The following is a 22,259-nucleotide window of genomic DNA, read 5'->3' as shown; positions in this document are numbered from 1 at the left end:
TCCTCTAACTAATAAACGAGGTCTTACTGGAACAGTCATTACAAAAACTAGAAAATAGACTTGGCCCTTTACACTGTACCCTATGTCAAAATTCACTCACCGATGACAAAGGCAGCTGCTAAGATGCTCACTAGGATCCATTCTTATAGTCATTAACACACATAAATTATAGAGCAATAAAGGGTCAGTATGTTAAGTGCACTGTAACACAGGACTGTAGAAGCCTGGGATCAAACTGCTAATCTTCCAGTTCGGCGGACGACCTTTGCGGGCAAGTCAGTATCTGAACCCTGAACTTTTACAAACGGAGATTTAAAGAGAAATCTGTATAAACACATTGCATTTGTAAGAAGGCAGACATTTTTATTCACTTAATGATGGCACAGCAACAAAAAAAAAAAAAAAAGATTCCCCCAGTGCTACCAGGTTGTATCACAGCAAACGGGACACAGGCTCCCAGACCGGTAAGAGTGAGGATGTAACGATCCACTTCCCCTTTATGCATACACATCTCTGAAACATTTGGATGACTTCTTCAAGGGGGGAAAGTGAGTTTATTTTCAAAGTACCAGCATGTCACTGCATCTGAAATGATGGACAAGCTCAGGGATGTTTATCAAGTTTTTTCAAATGAGATTGGTATGGCTTAAAGGCAGCCGATAAAACACAAACATCTTAAGTGCCTTCAGTCATAAACAGCTCATTTCAAACATGACTGCTAGGGTTATGCCGCTTATTAATGAACCCAACCCGAGAAAAGGGATCCAGAGATGCAGAAACTGGTAAGATTCCTAAAGGAACAGAACAAACAGTTATAAAATCAAAGAACCGACTACTGGTAAAAAATAAAATAAAAGCACTTCATGTGAGAAAAATAAAGAAGGTTTTTAAGTAGGACTGCTCTCACTCATCCCTCATCGCTGTCAAAGAAACTGTACACAAGATTGACAAAATTACATAAAAAATGACTATCATGCTTCCAGGTCTCACTAGGACAACAATGCAGTCTTATAAAAGTTTGTTTGCATGTTTCTTTGACCACCACCGCTGAAGTTGTTCCCTCATTCCCAAGTTTATTTTCAGAATTTCATCCCTGCTAATGTACATGTCCTGCTTTTAACATGAACACGCATACAAAGCCGAAACACACTCGCACGCACCGCCACACACTCGTCTCTCCATGCTCCTTTTTACTCAAAAATCCAAATTAAAGGACTTTGGAGGTCGTCCAGTTCATATCTCTCCGGACTCTCGCTCCTCTGAGCTGGAGCGACGGTCCCGCTCATAAGAAAGGGATCTCTCTCGTTCTCTCCCCCTGGCTGTGTCCACAGAAGGGGATTGCTCCCTGTCCTGCCAGTCTCCACACTCTGGCCTGTCGTTACGCACGCCCTCTACTGCGCCCTCTGCTGCGCCCTCTGCACCTCTCTCCTGGGACTGCGAGCGCTCCCTCTCTCGGGTGTGAGAAGTTCTTTCCCTTGAGGACCTGAAGAAAAAGAAAGAAAAAAAAAAACCCACAACAGATTACATAAAAATCCTTGGCAGAGCACTTGAAGGACTTGTTTAAAACATTGTCTGGATGGTTCTTTATCTTTTGAAACAGGTTAACCTAGAACCAGTTTGACCAGTTTTATAGAGGCCAAACAATTCTTCATCAGCACAAGAGGAAGGAGTCCAAGCTAGTGTCTGCCATCACCTTTTGAAACTCAAAATATTGTTTTTATTTTACTGCTGGTGTTCAGTGTTTAATGTTGCAAAGCTTGAGTGGTGATGTGGACGGAAACTTAAAAGTAAGTTGAACTTGTTTTCATTGTAGATTCATTTGTCTGTTGTGTTAAAGATAAATTAGTCATTTTTTACATTCATAAACGGCTTAATACGCAATCCCAAACAAAACAACAAAGAAGGTGAAGTATTCAGACAGCTTTTTGTCCAAAAACAGAATCTACAGATAAATAATTTACAAAGACCTGTGATAAATGTTAGACTTAGAAAGAAGCTGTCCATCCTGTGTGGAGAAATGGCTAACTGAAGTCACTGATTATCTTCACATCTGTTTTTGCCTATTTTGTAGAACGACAAACCGATTGGCTAAATCTGAATAATGTCGGGCTTGAAACAGGTCACATTTTGTTTGGCATCAGGCATCAGTCTGTCCAGACTTAGACGTGGGTGGCCCGACCGGGGCGCTGACATGTACAGGGGGGGGGGGGCCTGAAGTTTGTGTGCACACACATGAAAGAAGAGCATTTATTTACATCTTCAGTCCTGTCTGCATTAATCAAATCGACTTTTACACGTACATCTTCATAGATGAAAAAAAAAATGTAAGTCTAAAGTCACAATTTTAAGTATTTTTAAAATGACTGAATAATTGCAAACAAACCTCTGCACTGCATACAAACACTGAAAACCATGAGCTGGCTGTTGCAACACAGCCTGAATAGTGGATTTCAACAGAAGTCCACACCTCTGATAAAGCAAACAGCCAATAATAGTTAAGGATTTTGGGGTGGCTAAAAAGATTGTAAGGGGGCCCTTACGTTGTGGGTGTTGGTGGTGCTGTACTGGAATGTATTATATTGAAGTGTGTATCTACCACTTTTCCCAATCCAATAAAGTACAAGATGGGAGCACCTTTAAAATTTAATGCACTCTAGTTCACAACCACCAACTACTATGATTTCAATAATGTTTTTTTTAGAGTAGAGTTCTTCACTTTCTGACCATGTCAACAAAAACTGGAAATTTAGAAGCTTCATAAAATGTAGTGTTCAGGCTGAAGAATTTATGGCAGAGCTGCATATATGGTCATAATGTTATGGCTTATTGGTGTGTATTCCTTAGTCCTGAATGTACGCTAAGAATTGGTTTATAGACACTGGTTAAAAGTTGAATGACTTGAGTTTAGTTAGTTAAGGAGGACATCTCAAATGTTGTTTCAAAACATGCAAGTTCTGGTGATAGAGAAAAGCCACACCTCTTCCTTTTTTGTCTGTGAGAGTGGGAGCGTGAGCGATGCCTGTCCTTGTGTCGATGTTTCCTGTCCCTCTCTCTCTCACGATCACGCTCTCCACCTTCTTCTCTGGAGCGAGAGGAGCGGTGCCGTCTTGAAGAATGATGGGAGGACGAACTGCCTCCCTCCCTGTAAAATACATTCAGGGAGAATTAATTTTTTTTAAATTTTATTTCCATCTAGAGATCTTTGTAAACTGGACACACAGCTGGAGTTTGCAGGCATTGAGCACCATGAATCTTTATATTGTGAGAAATTCAAAGTCTCTGAAGCTTCTCTGACCACACGCAGACATACCTGTATCGCTCTCCACTTCTAGATCTTGATCTAAGAGAGAAACAAAAAAACTGTTATTTTGAGTTTTTATACAACACCAAGCCTTTTAGAACAGTGAAAATCAAACTGTTTCTTACCTCCTTCGCTCCCTCTCCCTTTCTCGGTCTCGCTCCCATTGCTCTCTTTCCCGCTCCCTCTCTCGTTCCCGCTCCAACTCCCACTGTTGCTCTCTTTCATCGTCCTTTTCCCGCTCCTCTCGTCTTCTGGTTCGCATTCGCTCTTGTTTTTCTACCACTGCTTTCTAGATTTAAACAAATAATAATTTAACGTTGATGAAAAACAAGCTGTTTATGTTCAAACAGTATCAATGAAAGAAATATGACTGAAATTATTACTAAATGTATCTTATTGATTAATAGTCACACTAGTTCCAGAGCACCACTTACTCTTAGCTTGTCGAGCTTCTCTCGGATTTCAATGAAGCCGAGATGCAGTTTGCCCCCGAAGTGGTCAGCTAGACGCCGATCGTTGTCGTGGAGACCCAAGTAGGCGGAGCACACCTCACATACCCGTAATTTTTGTTGTTGAAAACTGGAGGCCGGCATTGAGTTTCTGTACACATCCTGAGAGACATGAAAAGCAAATTCAGTCCAGACAAACCAGTAAAACAAATATTTAACAGTGCTGAGAGAGATGTTTAATCTGCTTTTAGTTACGGTTACAGTATGACAATATGTAACTGAGGAAGTTCACTGGTGATGTCATTAACAAACCATAAATGTTAACAAAGAGTAACTCTTATTTCTAGTCTATTTTGGTGATAGGAGTAAAATCATTTATTTATTCTAATGTTATAAACTTGGTGCAACAAAGCATTCAATGACTGACCTCTGCCTCCTTCTTTAAGGCCCGGGTCTTCTCCACCATTTCCAGCACTTGCTGGGATTCGTCTACATTCCCCTCCCCCCCGAGCTGCTCCGCCCGGGCAAGAAGCTTCCCGATCTCCTCGTTGAGCTCGTGTACACGTTCAGCCTTTTCATAGCAAGAGAAAAGGAGGCCAAAAAAAATTAGCTCTTAGTTGTAAACACTGACAGTTTTCACAGATTTGAAATTAAAAATAAGACTCTCAGATCATTCCCTGTAAAAGAAAATAGCACAGCATCCATAACAACCTGATGGAAAACTCACAAGAAAATGTCAAACAGAAAGTTTGTCACCTTTGCAGCCACCTCAGCGCTAATCTCGTCCTGCGTCTCGGCGAGTCTCTTCTTGGCTAGCTCGGTCCTGCGGTCGCAGTCGGCGATGAAGGACTGAAGGTGTTCAGCAGCCTGTGAGGAACACAAATCCATGAGGGGTTTTCTGTTTCCAGATACACACTACGAATTAACTGTGAAAATAAAAGGCAGTGCAAGATCTTTGACTCTGGATGTGAACAGACGCAGACGGATGCGGATGCAGAAACCATCAGGACATCAGAGGAGAGATTATGATGATGTGAAGGATGTCCATGAAGGAGGGAAGAGAAAACTTTGTTGTCAGCATGATGTGCTGTTCTAGTAACTGTTTAGGGGATGAATGTTCTGAAATGATTGAAAACAAATCCTCCAGTTTAACTCTCTTTGGCTTTTGCAACATTCAGATGATCAGGTGAAGAGTGGAGGAGAGGACAACCATCATGCTCTCTTAACGGTTGTCATCTCACCTAATGCCTGATGAAAGTCTAGTACCGAATCGTTGCCAATAAATATTTGTTTGAAAGTGAGGCAGTGTGCTGGAGTTGACCTTTAAGTTTCAATTATCATCTCTTAATACAGTCTAAATAATTTACTGTCATCCACCTCGCTATTCTTTGTTTGTCATTAATACAACATCTTCACTCTGAATCATTTTAAACTCCAGAGGGTTGGTGTAGATACAGGAGGGCTATTTCTCATATTAAGGAGAATTATGATGTCATAATAATGATTACTGATTGTAGATCAACTGACAATGGCCTAAATGAGGATATGCAGTTAAACCTTAAAACAGGACTGTGAGGGTGGAGAATTATCTGAACTGCTGTTGTGGGTGAGAGGACAACACTGGATTCTTAAAGTTCAGCTTGAGTGAAACATTTATGTGATTGTGACTTTTTCCTGCATTATTATCGCTCTAGGGTAAACGGGAGATCAAACGGGTAAAAGGTAGGCAGACGTTTTATAGAAATCTGCACTTATGCCTGCCTAACGCGTACCCTCTTAGCAATGTAAATGTAAAGTACGATCTCGTTGAACATAAGCCGAAAGACAAGGGCTCAATTTCACTCGTGAGTCCAGAAGACATGGGGCTGTGAGTTTTTAGCTGCATCATTAAAACACAGAAGCAGAGGCGGCATGACAAACCGTAAATTTAACTGAACTAATCTCTAAAAAGACACTTCAGTGTCCGTTGCCAACATTTTTGTTGTTGTTGCCAGGAGCAGAGTTTTCTGCTGAGGTCTTCTTGACTCCAAAAGAAGCGAGCACACTACTTAGAACACTAAAGCATTATGTCAAAAATCATGTCAGAAAAGACAGCGTCTTGAATTGAAATGCTGAGAAAGTAGCCAGCTGGTACAAGTTTAAAGTGCTGTGAACAATCACAGCTAAAGGAAAATGTTTCTTCCAGGTAAAACAAAAGAAAAAAGGAAGGAATATGAAAAGCTAAATCCATAACTATCGATCTACATCAAATCTTAAACTCTTAGTTACAACAAACTGTGCTGCTATGCTGCCTTTATACAGAATTAAACATTCAAGTCATACTGCTGTCATATGGCTGAACGATACTTTTCACACAGATGTCGAGATGGAACAGAAGCAAAACTGTATTACCTTGAATAAGCTGAGTAAAACAGACATGAGTGTGTGTGTGTGTGTGTGTGTGTGTGTGTGACTCACGTCAAGCTCGAAGAAGAACTCCTGCTCCTTAGAGGCAATCTCATAGTCAGCTCTGAGGGCCAAATCGTGAACCTTCATGCACTCTCCAAGGTCCATTCTCTGCAGGAATCAGAAAAACATCAATACTGTGTTCAACTCTTCAACCTATCCCGAGACTAGTCAAACCCACATATCCTAGTGTTAAATGTTGTAGACCACTATGAATGTCCTAATGGGGACTGTGGATGGGAATCAGAGTGCTGCAGGGTATTGTCTTTAACACTGACTTTATTGATTTACTGAGTTTGAAAGAAAGGAGACATACTGAGCATGAAGTTCAGCTGTATATTTGGTGTGTTCACATCAAAATTCATCATTTTTGAACTCCGCTCTTATTTACATTTCAGTCCAACTGTTTAATCGGACAGAAACATTCAATTGTTTACAGGCAACACCATGCAGGAGTTCTTTACATAAACACCAGCTGATAAATTGTACTATTTGTGGCATATTGCAGCTTGTAGCTTTCCTTACATATTTTTTGGGGGGATTGTCAAACATTTCAGTCAGGTTTCTGCCCACCAGCAAATTTGAAACTTCATTGTCATTTTATCATTTTGAGTTAATTGTCCTGGAGCAGACCTAAATCCACTGACACAGTTTCTGGAAGCAATTCGTGTGACACATAATAATGCTCTCTGTAGGTGTTTACAAACATGGTACTCACAGTGCCAGACAGAATGTCATGTGGGCAGGAGTCCAAAAGGTGACTTTTGCAGACTCGCTCATCTGTAAACTTGATTCTCTGCCTCATGATGTCTCCTGAAGAAAGAGAAAGAGAGAGTCAGACGGATGTTTCACCTCGAGGTTAGGGCTGTTCGATTATGGCAAGAATCATTATGATTATCTTTTTGTTGATTGAGATCAGGATCATCCAACATGATACCTCATTGATTACAATTCTACAAAATCACTTAGCAGACGCTTTTATCCAAAGCGACGTACATCAGAGAGTAAGTACAACACAAGCGAGGATCTAGAAAAAAAGGAACAATGTCAGTAAGAGCAAACGATCAGCTTTGAGTCTGATTGGACACACAGGTGCTGACAGGAAGTGACCAGAGGCAAAGCACAACATTGAGGGCAGTTCTTGAGAGCTCTAATCAGTATAGAAACCATCTTATAAGTCATCGTTATCAAACAAAAACCATCGTCATTACCATCATCATCATCAATAATATGGAGACCATCATCATTAAGTTAGTAGGTATTCATGAAAGAGCTGGGTCTTTAGCTTTTTCTTAAAGGTGCAGATTGAACAGAGTTTGGGAGTTCATTCCACCACCGGGGGGCGACAGAGGAGAAGAGCCTAGTCCAGGGATGGGGCAACTTTGGTCACAGCAAGGGCCACATTCATTTAATTCTGACTGTCAGGGGGCCCAAATTGTAGGATACAAAAAACGATTACAGTCAACAATGTCTCAAATTTAACTCAACATATACCAGTGATCAAATATTATCATGGAAATATTTCTGGGTTTTTCATGATTTCATGGCAGATTTTGTCGCGTTTTCTTCCATGTTTTGAGATATAAAAATTGACCCGAGGGCCACATTGAGGGGTTGACGAGGGCCGCAGTTGCCCACCCCTGGTCTAGTCAAGAGACTTAGGACCCTGTTGTGAAGCATTTATTGAACTTAAACAATTTTAACACTTTGGAAAAACGAGCAATACATTAAAATAAATAAGTGAAAAAATATATACAGCACATGTAAAAAAAAAAAAAATCAATAAAAATAAATCAACTATGTTTTGGAGATAGTAGTAGTGTTGTACTTTTACCACACATGGAAAAACGTGCTCAACACAACATGCGGCACAGTAATCACTTAATCTCCATTATCTTGTTTTCCTGATCTTGGGGAAGCAAATCCGTAATTGGAAAATTTAAACTCGATGTAATTGCCCGGCACTTCTTGGTGGTTTAACTTTCACGTCAGCCAGCCCCACTGCCATGCTACCTCGCGATGAATGAGTCACACATCTGGTACACCTCAGCAGTCCACGCTTGCATAAAGTTTTGATTACAAAAGACAAAACAAACTGCGACAGTATCACGCCGACTTTAAAATCCACCCGGGAGGTCGAAGATGTTAAGCACGGCAACTTAAACTCGCATGTAAACTCAAAATACACAACAGGTAGCTTTGCTAACCGGGCTGGCTACAAGTCAGGGAAGCTAAAGCTCGGTAGAAAAAAAAAAGCCATGCCTCACGGATTGGTGAGCTAGGAGGCTAATGCTTAGCAACAACACAAACTCGTGTCCAGGTGCGATCAGATCTCACCGTCTCTCCCGGTCCCCATGAGCTGGTCCAGCATTGCTCTCATCTGTGCCTGGGCCGACATGTTTCTGGGTGTTTGTCGCCGTGTGTGTGTGAGTCGCTCCTCGGCCGGACACGGTCCTCCTCACACATGCAGCCTCCTCGACAGCAGGCCCGCCTGGCTCCTCGTCCTCCTCCGCCGCCACCGCCGATAACTTTTCCCACAAGCAGGAAAAGGGGCTCCGGTCCCGCCGAGGAGGCAGCGAGCGGGGTTGAGTGTAAGGTTAATTCAAGTCACTGTCTTTCACGACACTTTACACGGTTGGTTGGTTGAATGTGAATGTATGACGGTGGAGGACTTCGAGGTAGTGAGCGGTGTCTGTTTGAAAACTGCCGGAGTCCCCCCACCCCCCCTTCCCCTCACCCTGGTCGAGTTGAGAGGGCGGTGACTGAATGCAGACAGACGGGGCGTTTAAGCTATTTTAAACCTGTACTGAAATAAGTAACCACTTCTCCTGTTAACGTCGCATTTAACTGTATTCTCTAGCAAGTCAGCTAGAAGTTCGCAAGTGTGTTGGACCTTCCTTTCTTCCGTCTTTCCGGTTCCCTCCGTGCGGTGCGCATGACCGCAGAAAGCGCGCTCCCGTGAATCCGACTCTGCAGTTAGCGCGCTGCTGACGCGAGCTCTACGCTGCTGGGTATGGAGGACTGAAAGTGCCAAAATGAAATATATAATTAATTAAATCATTAAATGTGTCATCAATTGTTTAATATTGGAAATAAATCAACAAATATATAAATAAATATATAATTATTTAATTAATTAAATGCATCTGTTATTAAATCATTATTTAAATGTCATTAATTATTTAAAATTGGTAATATATAAATAAATAATTTATGAAACACATCATTAATTAATAAAATATTTAAATAATTATTTAAAATGTTAATTCATTTTATGTTTTTTTTAAATATATATATATATTTTTTTTAAATCTATTTTTGGTATCTGTCTAGTTTTTTGTACATTCTTAATTTTTCTTTTTTTATTTAAATTGTAATGTGTTCACTTTCTGTTTGCAATCTTTGCTCTTTGCTGCTGTAACACTGTAAATTTCCCGTAAAAAATGATTATCTTATCTTATCTTTATAATTTTAATATAATATTTTAAGAGCAAAGTTACATTTTCAACTTGTATTTTTAATTGAAACACAAACTGTTTATATATTTTGTACACTTTGTTATACTACAATCCTGCACAGCTCTGTTACTTTAATGGGTTTTTTTTAAAATTCTTTTATTGGACTATTTGTGTTTTATTTTCATTTCAGATTTTTTTTGCAATGTAAACGTGTGTTTCCCATGCCAATAAAGCCCTTATTGAATTACATTTGGATTTTAAATTTAGCTTGACCTTTCGTAGATATCCATATTACACAATTTAATTCACTGGTTGGTGAATTTGTGTTTAAGAAGTCAGATTTGCAGAAATGAAGAAATGAACTGGACTGACATTTATGTGTAGGTAATTATAACGAATACATGGAATTATTATGTGGTTAAAATTAGAGTTGTGTTTTTTTCAAACGTAAAGACCATAGGGTGAAGAAGACGCGCCCATTGCGTGCCGTTTCCTCCCATAGCAACGTCACAACCTGCAACCAGAGAATCTGGAAAAATGGCGACCAGTTTACTGCGGCTCCCTCTGCGACTTTCCACCAAAAATATGGGGATAGTGAGTCGTAACACCGGCCTTAAAACATCAAACATATCGAAGACGACGCAGAGCCGGACCGCAGTATCAACGCCATCGGGGGCAATCTTACCGAAACCGAATAAAGTGAGTTTGTTCTTCCTCGTTACCGATAAGAAAATATGACTGCCAGCGTAGGCGGGACATGATGGTTGACCGTGATTGACACTTCAAGCTGCCAGTGAAATGACAGAACAGGCGCAGGCGTTCCTTAAATCAGCCAATGAACGCGTGTTTACAGAAAATAGCCTACTGCTACTTTCAGGAAGTATCTCAATCCTACCTTCTACAAAATTATTGATTTAAAACCCGGCATTTTGATAAAGCAATAGAAATTATGTTAAGCAACATTACTTTCTTCTGATTAATAGTTTTGGTTGGCGCAAAAATAAATCGACCTAAGAAATATAAGGTTGCCCGTCTGGTGCAGACTGCCTTGAAGGTTAGAGGAGGGCTGAAAACCTCTCCCTTTTAGTCAATATAGGAGCAGTCTGTTCTGAGGCAAGCACAGAGAGTATTGACCCATCTCACCTCCTCCATTCTGAGAACGACAGACGATACAGAGCCCCCCAAATGCAAACTGAACCAATTTAAAAACTAGTTTGTGCCCCCCTCAATTTAGTCCTGTTTATTGAGGCTGTCGGGGTTATGCATAAGCATCATGGTGTTCTTATGTTTTCACTGATAATGTGTTTTTTTATACTGATGTTTTTGCAATATGCCACATGTTGTTGTTTGTTATTATTGGTAGGCTATGTGGTTCCTTGTCTACATGTGTGTTGTTGTTTAGTTCATTGTTTATTTAATAATAATACTGCAGATGTGTGCAAAGACAAATATCCCAAAGGGGACAAAGTGTATTGTATCGCACAAACAGCCATAACAAAGTACCTGTGTGTGCATCTTGGCAAGACGAGAAAGGTCAAGGATAATGTTTCCATTTAACACTGTAACACCCGTCTCTCTGATGAGACTGTAATCACACCCAGCGTTGTACATCTCACTTTTTTTTTTCCGGCACACTCACAGATAGCTCTAACATCTGAAACTTTTAGACCCTGGCAGATATTTAATGCGTGGGACACGTTAATGTGTGACTTAAAAGGTAATCCTTGTTATTCCTTTATTCAGCTTTACTTCTCGTGATTGAATATACGCTCCTGAACTAAACAGAAACAACAAGGTCGTACCCAGGAGACAAATTAAAGCTAATAGGCCACACATAAGCCTTTATTGCATCTCACTCTGTTTTTCTGTCTTTTTATAATTCTATTTGAAGCATGATTTAATGAGGTGCAATTTAACATATTATAATAAATTCGATTATAAATGCCTTTTACATTTATTTGAAAACACAGGCAAACAGGATTCATGTTTCATTTCATTTCCAGACAGCCCCAATTAAGTCAGATTATGTAAACCTTTTTATTCAAAGACGTTTTAATAAGAAGACTCATGATATGAAGATTAAAGCTGTGGTGTGTGGAAACAGAGCACACAACCCGTGGGACATGTTATACGTCATGCCTCCTGCACACATATTTGGTCTCGGTGCCCTCTCGATCCAGCTGTGTTGCGGCTGCCTGAGATGATCCCCTGCCATTTTAGGCAAAAATGCACGAACCCCTGTGAGCAAAGCTTCTTTTCTTTTGCTCTGCTATATTAACTTGGGGAGATTAGATTTCTGGTGAAACAGCTGCCCATAATCACAAACCTGGACCAAAAATATCCACGGGGCAAACTGGTGGTGGGGATTGAATGCGTGTTTTAGTCGGCACCTTTCCGTCTGAATAAATATGTTTTAACTGTCCCTCTTTGTTTTCCACAGACATCCTTTGGTCTGATCCGCTTGACAGTGGTGGTGGTGCCTTTCCTGTATGTGGGAACTCTGATAAGCAAGAACTTTGCGGCTCTCCTGGAGGAGCATGACATCTTTGTCCCTGAGGACGACGACGATGATGACTGAGCTAACTCCAGAAAAAGTAAATGCTTAAGGTAAAATGCCCCCCCCCACCCCCCCTCCTTATTTAATCTGTAAACACTGCTGATTGGACCTTTTTAGGTTCATATCTCATAAGTGATTGATGGGTGTGTCGGCTTCATGTGAAAGGGTGTAGTTTGTGGCATTTCTGATACGGTGGCAACAGGTAACAGTAAAAAGCTGATGACATGTTTTTGTTTTGTTTCTATCCACAGGGTGCTTTGCAATATGGACTGAAAGCATACCAGCAAGCAAAAGGAAGAGAGGAAAAAGATGGGGCGCTTTGACTTCCTAAGATATCCAAACTGAGCTTCTTTGTCTCTCCGTTGCTGTTTATGTTTACACTAAATTTATTTTTCAAATATCATATCATGTGAGGCTGTCAAAACCACTTGTTACGCCTTCACTCTTGTTTGCATGTTTGTGTCTATCAACTTAATAAACAGAGTCGATAACACACAGATAATCATGTGTTGTTGTGTTGTTATTTAATCACGACAGTCTTTGCATCTCAAATGACACAGTCGTCTCCATAAATCTTACACGGGCCATTTCGAATCATTTTCTATCATAACAGCAGTTCATGTCTTATCTCACTGTAATGATGCTTTGGACATACTTTGTTAATTCTGTGCGCTTGCTGTCTTTGAGGTAAGTTCATTGACAGTGGTCCTTGTTTGTCAGGTGTTTCTCGTTCCCTCCTGAAGTGCGGCGTTTGCCAGTCTCAAGTGTTCATTGAGCGATCCCGTTTCTAACCGACTCCGACCCTTCAAGTCACTCAGCTCTACATAGGCGTCCTTATACCGATCGAAAGCTGCGTCTTTCTCCTAGAAAAAAGGGTTGAAGACAAAGCAGAGAGGAACCATTCAAATAAATGTAAATGTACAAACTGTATAGAAAAGTTGTCTTTATGATGGGTCGATCATAAAACATACCTTGGTAAGAGACTGAACTTCATTCTGTAGACAGCCAATTTCTTTTTTTAGATATTGCACCTCATTATCTTTTGCTCTTAGTAACAACTGAAAGACAAAATGCAAAACTTTTCACTTAGAATACATCTTCACATATCAATGTAAAGTCACCGTGTGTCACAGCAGGAGAGGAGAGGTCTTTGTATTTGTACTCTCCTTGAGAGCCTCGTACTTTACACTTTACTTTAATTCTTTTCAACCACATCTGAGCTTCATACTGCAAAGATTTTAAGATTTATCGAACCATCCGCAACAAACTGTCTTAATAAAAGTAATTAATTCCTGCATTACATTATTTCATCATTTCATTTGTTTTATTTCATTGCTTTTAAGCCGTACCATGTAGAGAAATACAAAAGTTTTGCCTTTACAAAGAACGAAAAGGCGCAGGAGGAAGAAAAACCTTTGTACAAGGAAAAAGTAAATAAAACTCCCAGTACATTTTCTCTTGTTTCTTTTAAGGTAAGATTTTCACTTATAAAGGAGAATAAGAGTTTGAATAAGAGAAATAAAGAGTGTGCTCTCTCACTACTTTTACTGTGTCTTTCAGGCGCTCTTCCCATGAATCCTGTCACTGCAGCACAAGTTATGGTTGCTACGTTTTGTGTAATGAAACATTTACCCTGAGTCAGGCACTAGGTGGCAGCAGTGTGTGCTGTGCTAGGACGTGTGACCACTGAAGCTTGACGCAATTGAGGCCACAGGAAAATATATAAATACTTTTACAACAGGGGTGGGCCATCACTTGAAGACAAAATGATAAAATGCTCTTCATCGATTAGTTTTATTAAAGTGGTCTCAAACTCCCACAGCAGCTACGACAAACGGTACTTTTGTTATTCCCCATGATTAAGATTTAAATTTCAAGACTGGGTTGGGATCAGTGGGAGGTCAGATAGCTTAGTATGAATTATCTTCCCATGAGTTGAGATCAAGGATCTATTCAGTGGTAACAAATTGACTAATTGCTATGAATACCTCCACTTCTGATGCAGGGCGCTCACTGTTGCCAAGAGATAAAGTGTCCGACCTCTGGCCTGTGATGAAATAACGCATGCGGCTGATCTCTTCCGCCAGCTTGGCCTTCAGCTCCTGCAAAAGATAAATATAGCGTATTAAAGGTACGGAGAAATACAGCGCTTTAACTAGAATGCTCATTTATAATGCTGCTTATTATGTGTCCTCAATTTGATAACAAAAAAAAAACTAAAACAGAATCTGGTGACCCAAACCATTTATTAACAGAAATGAGTCCTGTGTATTAACCTTGTTTTCTCGTCCGAGCTGCTCCAGCTCTCTCTCCTTGAGACACAGCTCAGTCTCTCGACCCTTGCTGCTCTGCTCCGTGCGGCTCAGCTGCAGGCACTTCTGAGAGTATTTCTCTGACAGCACATCTAACTCACTGTACAAGTGGTCCGCCTGGGGCCTGACACACACACAGACACGAGTTATAAACTGAATTATAATGCAGCATTATGGTAGGGGTCATGGTGAAGTGCAGAACATCTCGAGCCTGCGGCGCGCAGCTTGTCAGAGTCTCAGTTTCTCAGTATGACGGCAGAGAGGAGTTAATAATCTTACATTTGGCCTTTGGATGAAGTTTCCACATGTGCAGATCCTTCAGCCAGCCGGTTTGCCTTCTCCATCTCTCTCTCCATCTCTGCTCTGTGAGACGCTCTCAATTCCTCCATAGCTTTAAAAACAACACAATTCATCAAGACCATAGCATGAACAAACAACTTGCAAAAAAAAAAGGAATTTCAAACAGTCAAACTGAGCCGTACTAGCTGCAAACCTTTAGAAGCAGCCAGTCTCTCATCCTGCAACATCCGGTCTCTCTGATCCTCCAGCTGCCGGATCTCCTTTGCATGTTTCTCATGTAACTCCTGCAGTGCTTTCCGATGGGATATTTCCATAGCTTCAATTCTGGCCCAACAGGTGGCCCCAGGGCCACACCGCCTTTCTACCTCTATCCCCATGGCCGCACGCTCCTTCTTTATGCTCTCCACTTGCTTTCGAAGAGAGAGGGCCTGGGGTTAGATTTGCAGAGTGTTGATATGTGAGAAAAAAGGGAAAATATTTAGATGTACCATACATACATTTCTTGTTTTACAACACTTTCTATTTATCACTTTCAACGTTTGTGCACAGCGACTCTGTTCTGTCTTACCTCCTTTTGCAGGACTTCAGCTGCATTTGTTTGAGCGTTTTGGGCGCCATTTACAGACGAGCTTAATAAATCATTTTCTGAGACAGTGACGGGCTGTTTGGCCTCCTCTGAGCTCGACTGATTGGTCTGGGAGTGATTGAGATTCTGCAGGGAGCTTGACTGATAGTCCTGAGCTCCAATGAGAGCCTGTGCGCTCATATCCCCAAATGTCTCAAATTCCGCCCATTTCCTGCTGACCTCTGAGTCCATGGTCTCAATAACAGGCACAGGTACACTCCCCCTTTTCAGCTCCATGGAGTCCCACCTGCTGCCCATCTCGCTGAAGGGGACCCCTTCCTCAAACCACTTGTTCCTCTCTTCCAATCGCTTCGCTTGTTCGCGGTCCCAGCCCTCCCCCTCCTCCCTCTGACTGGTTGGAGATAAATCTGCGTCCGTGTCTCCGTCGGCCGTCCGGCGGCCGTCGTGGTGGTGGTTGTTGTGGTGTTGGTCGGCCTGAAGTGGGTTTGCAGTTTTTGTGGTGTAGGCGGCGGCGGCGGTGGCGGTAGGCTCATTGCTGGAGTCCTCGCAGGTGAACCGAGCAGGGGGTTGGCATGGCGACCGTGTCCGGGAGAGGGGGTTCTCTTTCTCGCTGCAGGTTTCTGATTGGCTGAGGTCAGAATAAGGGAGAGACATGGAGGATAGGATTACACATCAGAAGAAAGATGATAGAGGTGGTTTGTTACAGACAGACCACCCAATCACATTGTCTGCATTTCTTTGAGGTGTTCAGGAATTTTGGGTCAATGGGGAGCTTGTTTTTGAACTTAATTAGCTAGAATAACACAATAAACATGAAGTATCATCATAAAGGATGCCCTGTTTCTGTATTTTCTTTACATTAATAACATGGATTAATGTTTCAATTAGTATAAAAAGTAGTGAGTTTCTGAAAACACAACACAGTGCTGCTTAAAGAATAAAGTTTACTAGTTTGTTAAGTGAGAAAAAGTAACTTGAGGGACGAATATTTTTTCCTTAATTTAAGACATTAGATTTGATGAATTATAATACTGAGATGAAGGCTGTGTCAAAGCACATTCAATCATGCTATAGCTTCACTACAATAACGTTTCCCCTGGATGGTATTTGAGTATTTTCTCATCGCGTTTCAAAATAAATTCAACACGTGATTGTCACTTGATTTGGCAGAGCGGGATTTTTCTGGCACAGCTTCACCAACTAACAGGGTGCACGACGAGTGAAAGGCTTGAAGAGGTCAAAAAGCTACAGCAACACTTTGTAGTATGACGATCAACTTCATCAACCAAATTAGAGCGACGCGTTTCGGCTTGTGGCCTTCATCAGAGTCATGCCGTCATTTGATTTAGCAGAAATGATAAGAAAATAAAAAAGAGGGGCTGTTCATAATGGAAGTGAACGGAAGAGGAGGCCACAATTCTTGGGCTGTTTAAATAATAATAAAAAAAATTCTTGATTCTCAATTCTTTGGTTGCTGCTTTAGCTCCCACAGAAACTAAAACAATCTGTTGTAACTTATTAGGGCTTAAACCTGGAGGCCCATTTATACCAGCCATGCCTGATGATGAGTTTATAAATTAGGCTTCACAAATTAATATTTACATTTTCTTTTGTTAAGAAATCAGTAATAATAATACTATCATGATTCACACTGGCTTGTCTGCGTGAAGAAGGCTACTCTTAATTTGTATGTTTTTGGTACATTTTGATTCTGATGTGTGCAATATTTTAAATGTAGGCCTTTTACACGTAACATGGAATTTCTTCACAGCCATATTGCAACACATTTATTTTGACTGAACTATACTATTTGAATACTTCACACCACTGTCTCCCAGTATAAAGAGCTCAGACTCACTGTGTGTTGTTCTGGATGGCCTGCTTTAGTAACTTCACCCAGTTTCTCCGTATTCTGGACGTTATCGCAGAGAGAGTGAACACTGCTCTCTTTGTCTGGAGGAGATCAAAAGACAGAGCAAAGTCACACACACACACACACACACACACACGCACACACACACACACACACACACACACACACACACACACACACACACGCACACACACACACAGAGTGTTAAACAGGAAGCAGCCAAACGTGTCATTACTGTGGAAACGGGGGAGGTGTGTGTGCGGGTATCTGTGTGTGTCCATCCATCCGTCTGCTGGTCTAACTGTACAACACAATGAGATTAATACAAGTATAATAAATACATACTTGTATTTGTAGTCCAAAGTTCTTCTCTACATCACAGTCCGACACATTGACGCATGATGTCAGGTCGATCTCTCCGTCCAGATCATCCGACTGCAATAGACAGAGCTTAAATTTAGACGAGTCATAATGTGTTTGTTTCTCAAACACAGAAGAAGAACTGAATGAACTGAATCACACTGAACAATTGATCAAATTGGCCATGTCATGGTGACTAAACCTGTATGAAAATGACTGTATGGAGAGAATGTGAAACTGCTTAGAAAAGCAAAGATCTTGCTTTGATCACCAATCAGGTCTTACCTCCTCAGCCTCCGAGTCTCTGTAGTATCTCAGTGAAGTATCACCCAGAACAAACCAGTGCTTCCTCCACTGAGAAAAACACAGATTTAATAGTCAACATTACATTTGTCTTTGTGTTGAAACAGTCGACTTATATTTGATTACTATGGTATGTGGACTTCAGTAGAGACAGTTTAAGAGCTAAGCCTTGTTGCTGCTGTGTTGTACTGTCTGTCAGGGTGTCAGACTGTGGTCACAGCAGGAAATGGAATAGACTAGAAGAACAACTTCAAAAACGTCTTTTTACCTTGCCATGCTCGTCCAGTCTTGACATCCAGCCCTTCAGAAGCAGCACCTGCAGTTAGAGTATCAACATGAAGCTGTTTGAAAAGCATTCTGTAGTGTTTTCTTTCTCACACATCATGGTCAAATAGAGGAAACGGAAACTGTGAGAAGCAGACGATGCGTCTGTCAGATAACTATATCATTCTGAAGCAGATAGAAATGCGGAACATGAAAGCATAAAAATGGGAATTACACCGCCAAATGGGAACATAAAACGAAGATGACGGGTATTCTTTTGCAGAGTTTGATTCCCATTGTTAAACAGTGTGAAATAGGAAGTGAAAGGGGAAGTGGTGAAGACAGCATAAGCATGTACTATTAAGGGCTTGTTAGCGGAAAAAGACTTACCACGCATGCAGCATAACGTCCAGTGCATAATGTTAAGAGGAGAGAGAGACATTCACATTGAGAAAAATGAAGTGAAATTGGAAAAATCTACAACAATTTGAGAGCACACGTCGTCTAAAAACTCAGGGAAAGTGATTCAATTGTTGCACGTGATTGAAAAGTATTCCAATAATACGATTCTGATTGTTTCATTTTTGTGGTCAACCATTTCTCTGCGGTGTGAAATAAAAAAGTTTTTTGGTGCGAAATCTGCAGAGAACATTTGTTTGTACCAACCCAGAATCTAAATATAAAGGTGATGAATCATTTGAACACACTGCCCTAAAACATGGGGTGCTAACTGCTGGCTTCTTTTTCCTGCAAGGTGCTGCTGTAGATGCACACCTTAGATAAAAGTGTCATGATTAATACAGAGGGCTTCTTTAGAATGACCTGTTTCTCCTCCCAATAGGCGGGTGAGTTATAAAGATGCAGAAAGTCATGGGACCATGCTCACCTGTGTCTGCGCTTGTTCAAGAAGAGCTCGGTCCTTTGTCTTCAAAGATCTGTGTTTTCCACTCTGATAATCTGGGCTCTTTAAAAATGAACTGACAGTATTACAAACTATTGATAAAAGAGGGTTTTTTTTTAATTTGTGAAAGTGTCCGCAGTGATTGCGTCGTACCTGTGCATGAAGTGATGCTGCTGACTGTCTCCTAGAGGAATGTCCATTTTCAGAGTCCCGACATTTCTCTCGTCTGTCCCGGCCTCTCTCTCGGCCCCTCCCCCTCTCGTCTGACTCAAACCTTGCATTGAAGAAGTCTGTTTCATCTTGACACCTAAAGACCCAAATCAGATAGTTAGGAATAAATTAAACATGTATGTAAATCTCTAACAAACACATTAGGCTCAAGTTACAACGTAATAAAATCCTAACTGAACTCTCCCTCTGCAGAGGCATCACAAGAACTCTCTTTCTTTGGCCATGACTAAGGTGGTTACTTATGGTCAGATCAAATGAAATCTTCAAAGTGTATCTACTTGCTACACTACATTTTTCCTAATCTCTCAGCCGCCAAAGGACCAGTTTAAAGATCACACATACTACGAGGAATGCATAATAGATACAAGGCCGTAGGACATGTGTTAAGGCTACACCACGATAGCATGAGGTACCATAGACGGTAAAAACCAACCTGTACGTCCTTAGCTTCTGATCCCTGCACGGGCTGGGACTCTGGTTCCTCTTCCTCAGACCTGGTTGCTCTTCCTCTGACTCCAGATGGATTTTTGGAATATTAGCCAGGACAACGTAGTCGTCCATGGTCATCCCCACCTTAGATCATAAAGATTTTATGTATGACGAGTCATCTCAGACAGAAAACACTAACGCTCTGTAAGGCTAAATGCTAGCTCTGGCATGTTAACGACACAAGATTGTAAAGTTCCCACTGACTTGGGGATGTTCACCAGGAATAACATTTACAGAGTTAAGCACATTATTTCAGTGAGTTAGCATGCTAGTGTTTCCTCACTTGCACCAAACCAAAAGTATATGAGGCTGATTTACTGAATGCAGCTATTTAGTAATACACAAACGTGTTGAGAGTCGGTAGCTTATCCTCTAGGGACCATGAATTTACAACATTTCATGGCAATCCATCTACTTTTTGCCCATAAATGATATTGAATCAAAAACACATCAAGCTAATTTTAAAATCATTTGAGCCATTTCGCTAGCTTTGGAAACACCTCACACACTTACCTCCTCCACTTCCACTTCCGCCTTCTTGGGTTCAGAGATCAGTAAGGCATCCATCCCCCTCCGAATGCTGCTCCTGCTTCTGTCGCCGCTGACATAAATATTTCCCTTATTGCCTTTATCGGTTTCTGTAGGTGAGACCGGTGACAGGAAACCACCGAGCGCCTGTGAGTCGACACCTCTTGTTGGTTGATGTCTCGACGTTGAAGAACCACGAGAGGGAGGGCGGCTGAGTAAGGAGTGTGAGGACCCCTGCCAGGAGCCTTGAGAAGGGCTCAGTTTGCTCCCTCTTTGAGGGGTGGGACTGTGTGTGCTGTAGCCGTTCCTGGGTGGCGATACTTCCCGGCTGTTTTGAGACAGAGCGCTTGCTGCTCTGTCAACAGCCGTTCTTGTTCGAGGGGACGCTTGAGATCCCTCACACGAGCTTTTCTGGATGGCGGACGACCCTCGGCGGGAGATGGACTCAAGGTTCCTGTAGAGTCTTTCAGAGTCCAAGCTGTGTTTGTTCGACGCTTGCGACGGACTCCTTAAGTCTCGGCTGGATCCCCTGTGTGCTTCATATTCACCGTCCTGCAAATGGAAAGAGTCTGTGCGCCTGTGAGAAGGTGTGGCTCTAGAGGGTGAGACGGTCCGAGAGGACAGGGACTCCCTCCTGCGGGATGGACTGGACCTGCCTGATGTATGCCGAGAGGGAACATGCGATGGAAGCTTAGAGGAGATGTGAGACGAGGAGTGGGACCGGGCTTGACTCCTGGAGAGGGAGCTCCTTCGGCGGGTCATCACAGGAGATTCAATTAACTTGTAGCGATCCGGACTCACAGAGCTGTGGCGCGCCGGCGAATTCCTCTCCGAGTCAGTTCCCCGTCGAAAGTTGGAGTGGTAGGTGTATCTCTCGGGGGATTCACTTCTCCAAGATTCTAGCATGAACGTCTCTGGATTCCTCCTCTGGGATGGCACACCCAGGTTGATGCTCCGGTAGGGGACGCAGGCTTTGGGCTCTGGAATATAGTTGCTAGGAAGAGCATGCCCCCTCTCGTAGTAACGATAATGCCGTTTGTTGACTTCCTCCATCTGCCGCTCGCCGTCACCTCTCCGGTCTGGGGAGAAGTAGCCACTCTCTTGCTCCCTGTCTCCTCTGGACTCTGAAATCAAAACTCAAGATCAAGATTATCATCTATATGCTTAACAACAAAGCAACTACTGTTTTTGAATCTGCATTTCAATATACCTGATGGCCGACGGGACCTGTCTCTGCTCCGCCTCTCATCCATCCAGGAGCTGCCACTTACACGATGAGGTGAAGGGTCCAACCGGGTCATATCTCTTTGGGCCACACCGTAGCTCCCTGCGCTGAGGGATCCGCTCCTTTCTGGACCGTTGCAGTGACTTGGAGAGCTGCAGGAAGGTCGTTCAAGGTCATCACAGATATAAAGCCAATGACTCCTTTGCAAACAACAGCTTCTTTTTGCAAGAAGAAAAAGAAAGCTCCACCATGTCTATGCCTTTGTACTTTGACTAAGATCCCCACGATGTAATAATGGTGTCCCAGTGTTTTAAATGCATTATGGCATTGCCTAACAACAAGAGGGACAACATGTGAACAAACTGCGGGGTCTTTACATACACACACAGACATGCACGCACGAAGAGAGAGCCTTTAACCCTGCCAACCCAGCCATTTAAATTTTTTTTTAAAAACTTTCTTTTTTGTTTTTTTTTGCGGGGAGTGGCTCAGTTGGTAGAGCTCGTTGTCTCTTAACCGGAAGGTCGGGGGTCCGATCCCCAGCTTGTCCTTGGGCAAAGCACTCCCGCTGCTTCGTTTGCGATGTAGGAATGTGTGTGTGAATGGGGTTATTTACTTCTGATGGTTACTTTACATAACAGCCTCTACCATCAGTGTGTGAATGTGTAGGTGTGGCG

At 42.0% G+C, this 22,259-nt stretch overlaps 4 protein-coding genes across 5 annotated transcripts; 1 reads left to right on the top strand and 3 right to left on the bottom strand.

Annotated features, from left to right (window-relative positions):
• Positions 1-230: 230 nt before the first annotated feature.
• On the bottom strand, positions 231-9,140 carry zgc:158803 (LUC7 domain-containing protein). Its single transcript, XM_061060838.1, has 10 exons — positions 8,533-9,140; positions 6,914-7,008; positions 6,208-6,306; positions 4,507-4,617; positions 4,178-4,321; positions 3,736-3,912; positions 3,427-3,590; positions 3,311-3,340; positions 2,978-3,142; positions 231-1,483 (listed from the first exon to the last, which is right to left on the bottom strand). The coding sequence occupies exons 1-10, from the start codon at positions 8,591-8,593 to the stop codon at positions 1,234-1,236; spliced, it is 1,296 nt and encodes a 431-aa protein (XP_060916821.1). The 5' UTR covers positions 8,594-9,140; the 3' UTR covers positions 231-1,233.
• A 1,013-nt stretch (positions 9,141-10,153) lies between these two features.
• smdt1b (single-pass membrane protein with aspartate-rich tail 1b) lies at positions 10,154-12,703 on the top strand. 2 transcript variants are annotated; one of them, XM_061060859.1, is made up of 3 exons: positions 10,154-10,352; positions 12,094-12,247; positions 12,462-12,703. In XM_061060859.1, the coding sequence occupies exons 1-2, from the start codon at positions 10,191-10,193 to the stop codon at positions 12,229-12,231; spliced, it is 300 nt and encodes a 99-aa protein (XP_060916842.1). In that variant the 5' UTR covers positions 10,154-10,190; the 3' UTR covers positions 12,232-12,247; positions 12,462-12,703. The 2 variants fall into 2 exon arrangements, with proteins under 2 accessions (XP_060916842.1, XP_060916834.1); XM_061060851.1 differs by having other exon boundaries at positions 10,155-10,352; positions 12,094-12,260.
• Positions 12,704-12,723: 20 nt separating this feature from the next.
• On the bottom strand, positions 12,724-18,520 carry triobpa (TRIO and F-actin binding protein a). The gene is made up of 11 exons (XM_061060825.1): positions 18,213-18,520; positions 17,927-17,995; positions 17,627-17,716; positions 17,267-17,361; positions 15,391-16,036; positions 15,016-15,250; positions 14,802-14,913; positions 14,487-14,646; positions 14,199-14,312; positions 13,182-13,268; positions 12,724-13,073 (listed from the first exon to the last, which is right to left on the bottom strand). Exons 1-11 carry the CDS (start codon positions 18,237-18,239, stop codon positions 12,927-12,929), a joined length of 1,782 nt encoding a protein of 593 aa, XP_060916808.1. The 5' UTR covers positions 18,240-18,520; the 3' UTR covers positions 12,724-12,926.
• Positions 18,521-18,880: 360 nt separating this feature from the next.
• Positions 18,881-21,726, bottom strand: LOC132954807 (serine/arginine repetitive matrix protein 2-like). Its single transcript, XM_061027422.1, has 4 exons — positions 20,343-21,726; positions 19,774-19,913; positions 19,263-19,416; positions 18,881-19,172 (listed from the first exon to the last, which is right to left on the bottom strand). Exons 1-4 carry the CDS (start codon positions 21,408-21,410, stop codon positions 19,077-19,079), a joined length of 1,458 nt encoding a protein of 485 aa, XP_060883405.1. The 5' UTR covers positions 21,411-21,726; the 3' UTR covers positions 18,881-19,076.
• Positions 21,727-22,259: the final 533 nt, after the last annotated feature.

The sequence above is a fragment of the Labrus mixtus genome, chromosome 2 (genome assembly GCF_963584025.1).
Source record: "Labrus mixtus chromosome 2, fLabMix1.1, whole genome shotgun sequence".
NCBI lineage: Eukaryota > Metazoa > Chordata > Actinopteri > Labriformes > Labridae > Labrus > Labrus mixtus.
The sequence above is the reverse complement of the archived record's forward strand: the minus strand, read 5'-3'. Positions and strand labels throughout refer to the sequence as shown.

Coding starts and splice junctions, on each gene's coding strand:
- smdt1b (XM_061060859.1), top strand. CDS start 10,191: ATGGCGACCAGTTTACTGCGGCTCCCTCTGCGACTTTCCACCAAAAAT. Junction 10,353..12,093: donor TCTTACCGAAACCGAATAAA/GTGAGTTTGTTC, acceptor TGTTTTCCACAG/ACATCCTTTGGTCTGATCCG.
- zgc:158803 (XM_061060838.1), bottom strand. CDS start 8,593: ATGTCGGCCCAGGCACAGATGAGAGCAATGCTGGACCAGCTCATGGGG. Junction 3,341..3,426: donor AGGGAGAGGGAGCGAAGGAG/GTAAGAAACAGT, acceptor TTTCTCTCTTAG/ATCAAGATCTAGAAGTGGAG. Junction 1,484..2,977: donor CACAGACAAAAAAGGAAGAG/GTGTGGCTTTTC, acceptor CTTTTTCTTCAG/GTCCTCAAGGGAAAGAACTT.
- triobpa (XM_061060825.1), bottom strand. CDS start 18,239: ATGTCAAGACTGGACGAGCATGGCAAG. Junction 17,717..17,926: donor GAGACTCGGAGGCTGAGGAG/GTAAGACCTGAT, acceptor TGTCTATTGCAG/TCGGATGATCTGGACGGAGA. Junction 14,647..14,801: donor ACTTCATCCAAAGGCCAAAT/GTAAGATTATTA, acceptor TGTGTGTGTCAG/GCCCCAGGCGGACCACTTGT.
- LOC132954807 (XM_061027422.1), bottom strand. CDS start 21,410: ATGGAGGAAGTCAACAAACGGCATTATCGTTACTACGAGAGGGGGCAT. Junction 19,417..19,773: donor CAGAAGCTAAGGACGTACAG/GTTGGTTTTTAC, acceptor TTGGGTCTTTAG/GTGTCAAGATGAAACAGACT. Junction 19,173..19,262: donor CAGCATCACTTCATGCACAG/GTACGACGCAAT, acceptor TCATTTTTAAAG/AGCCCAGATTATCAGAGTGG.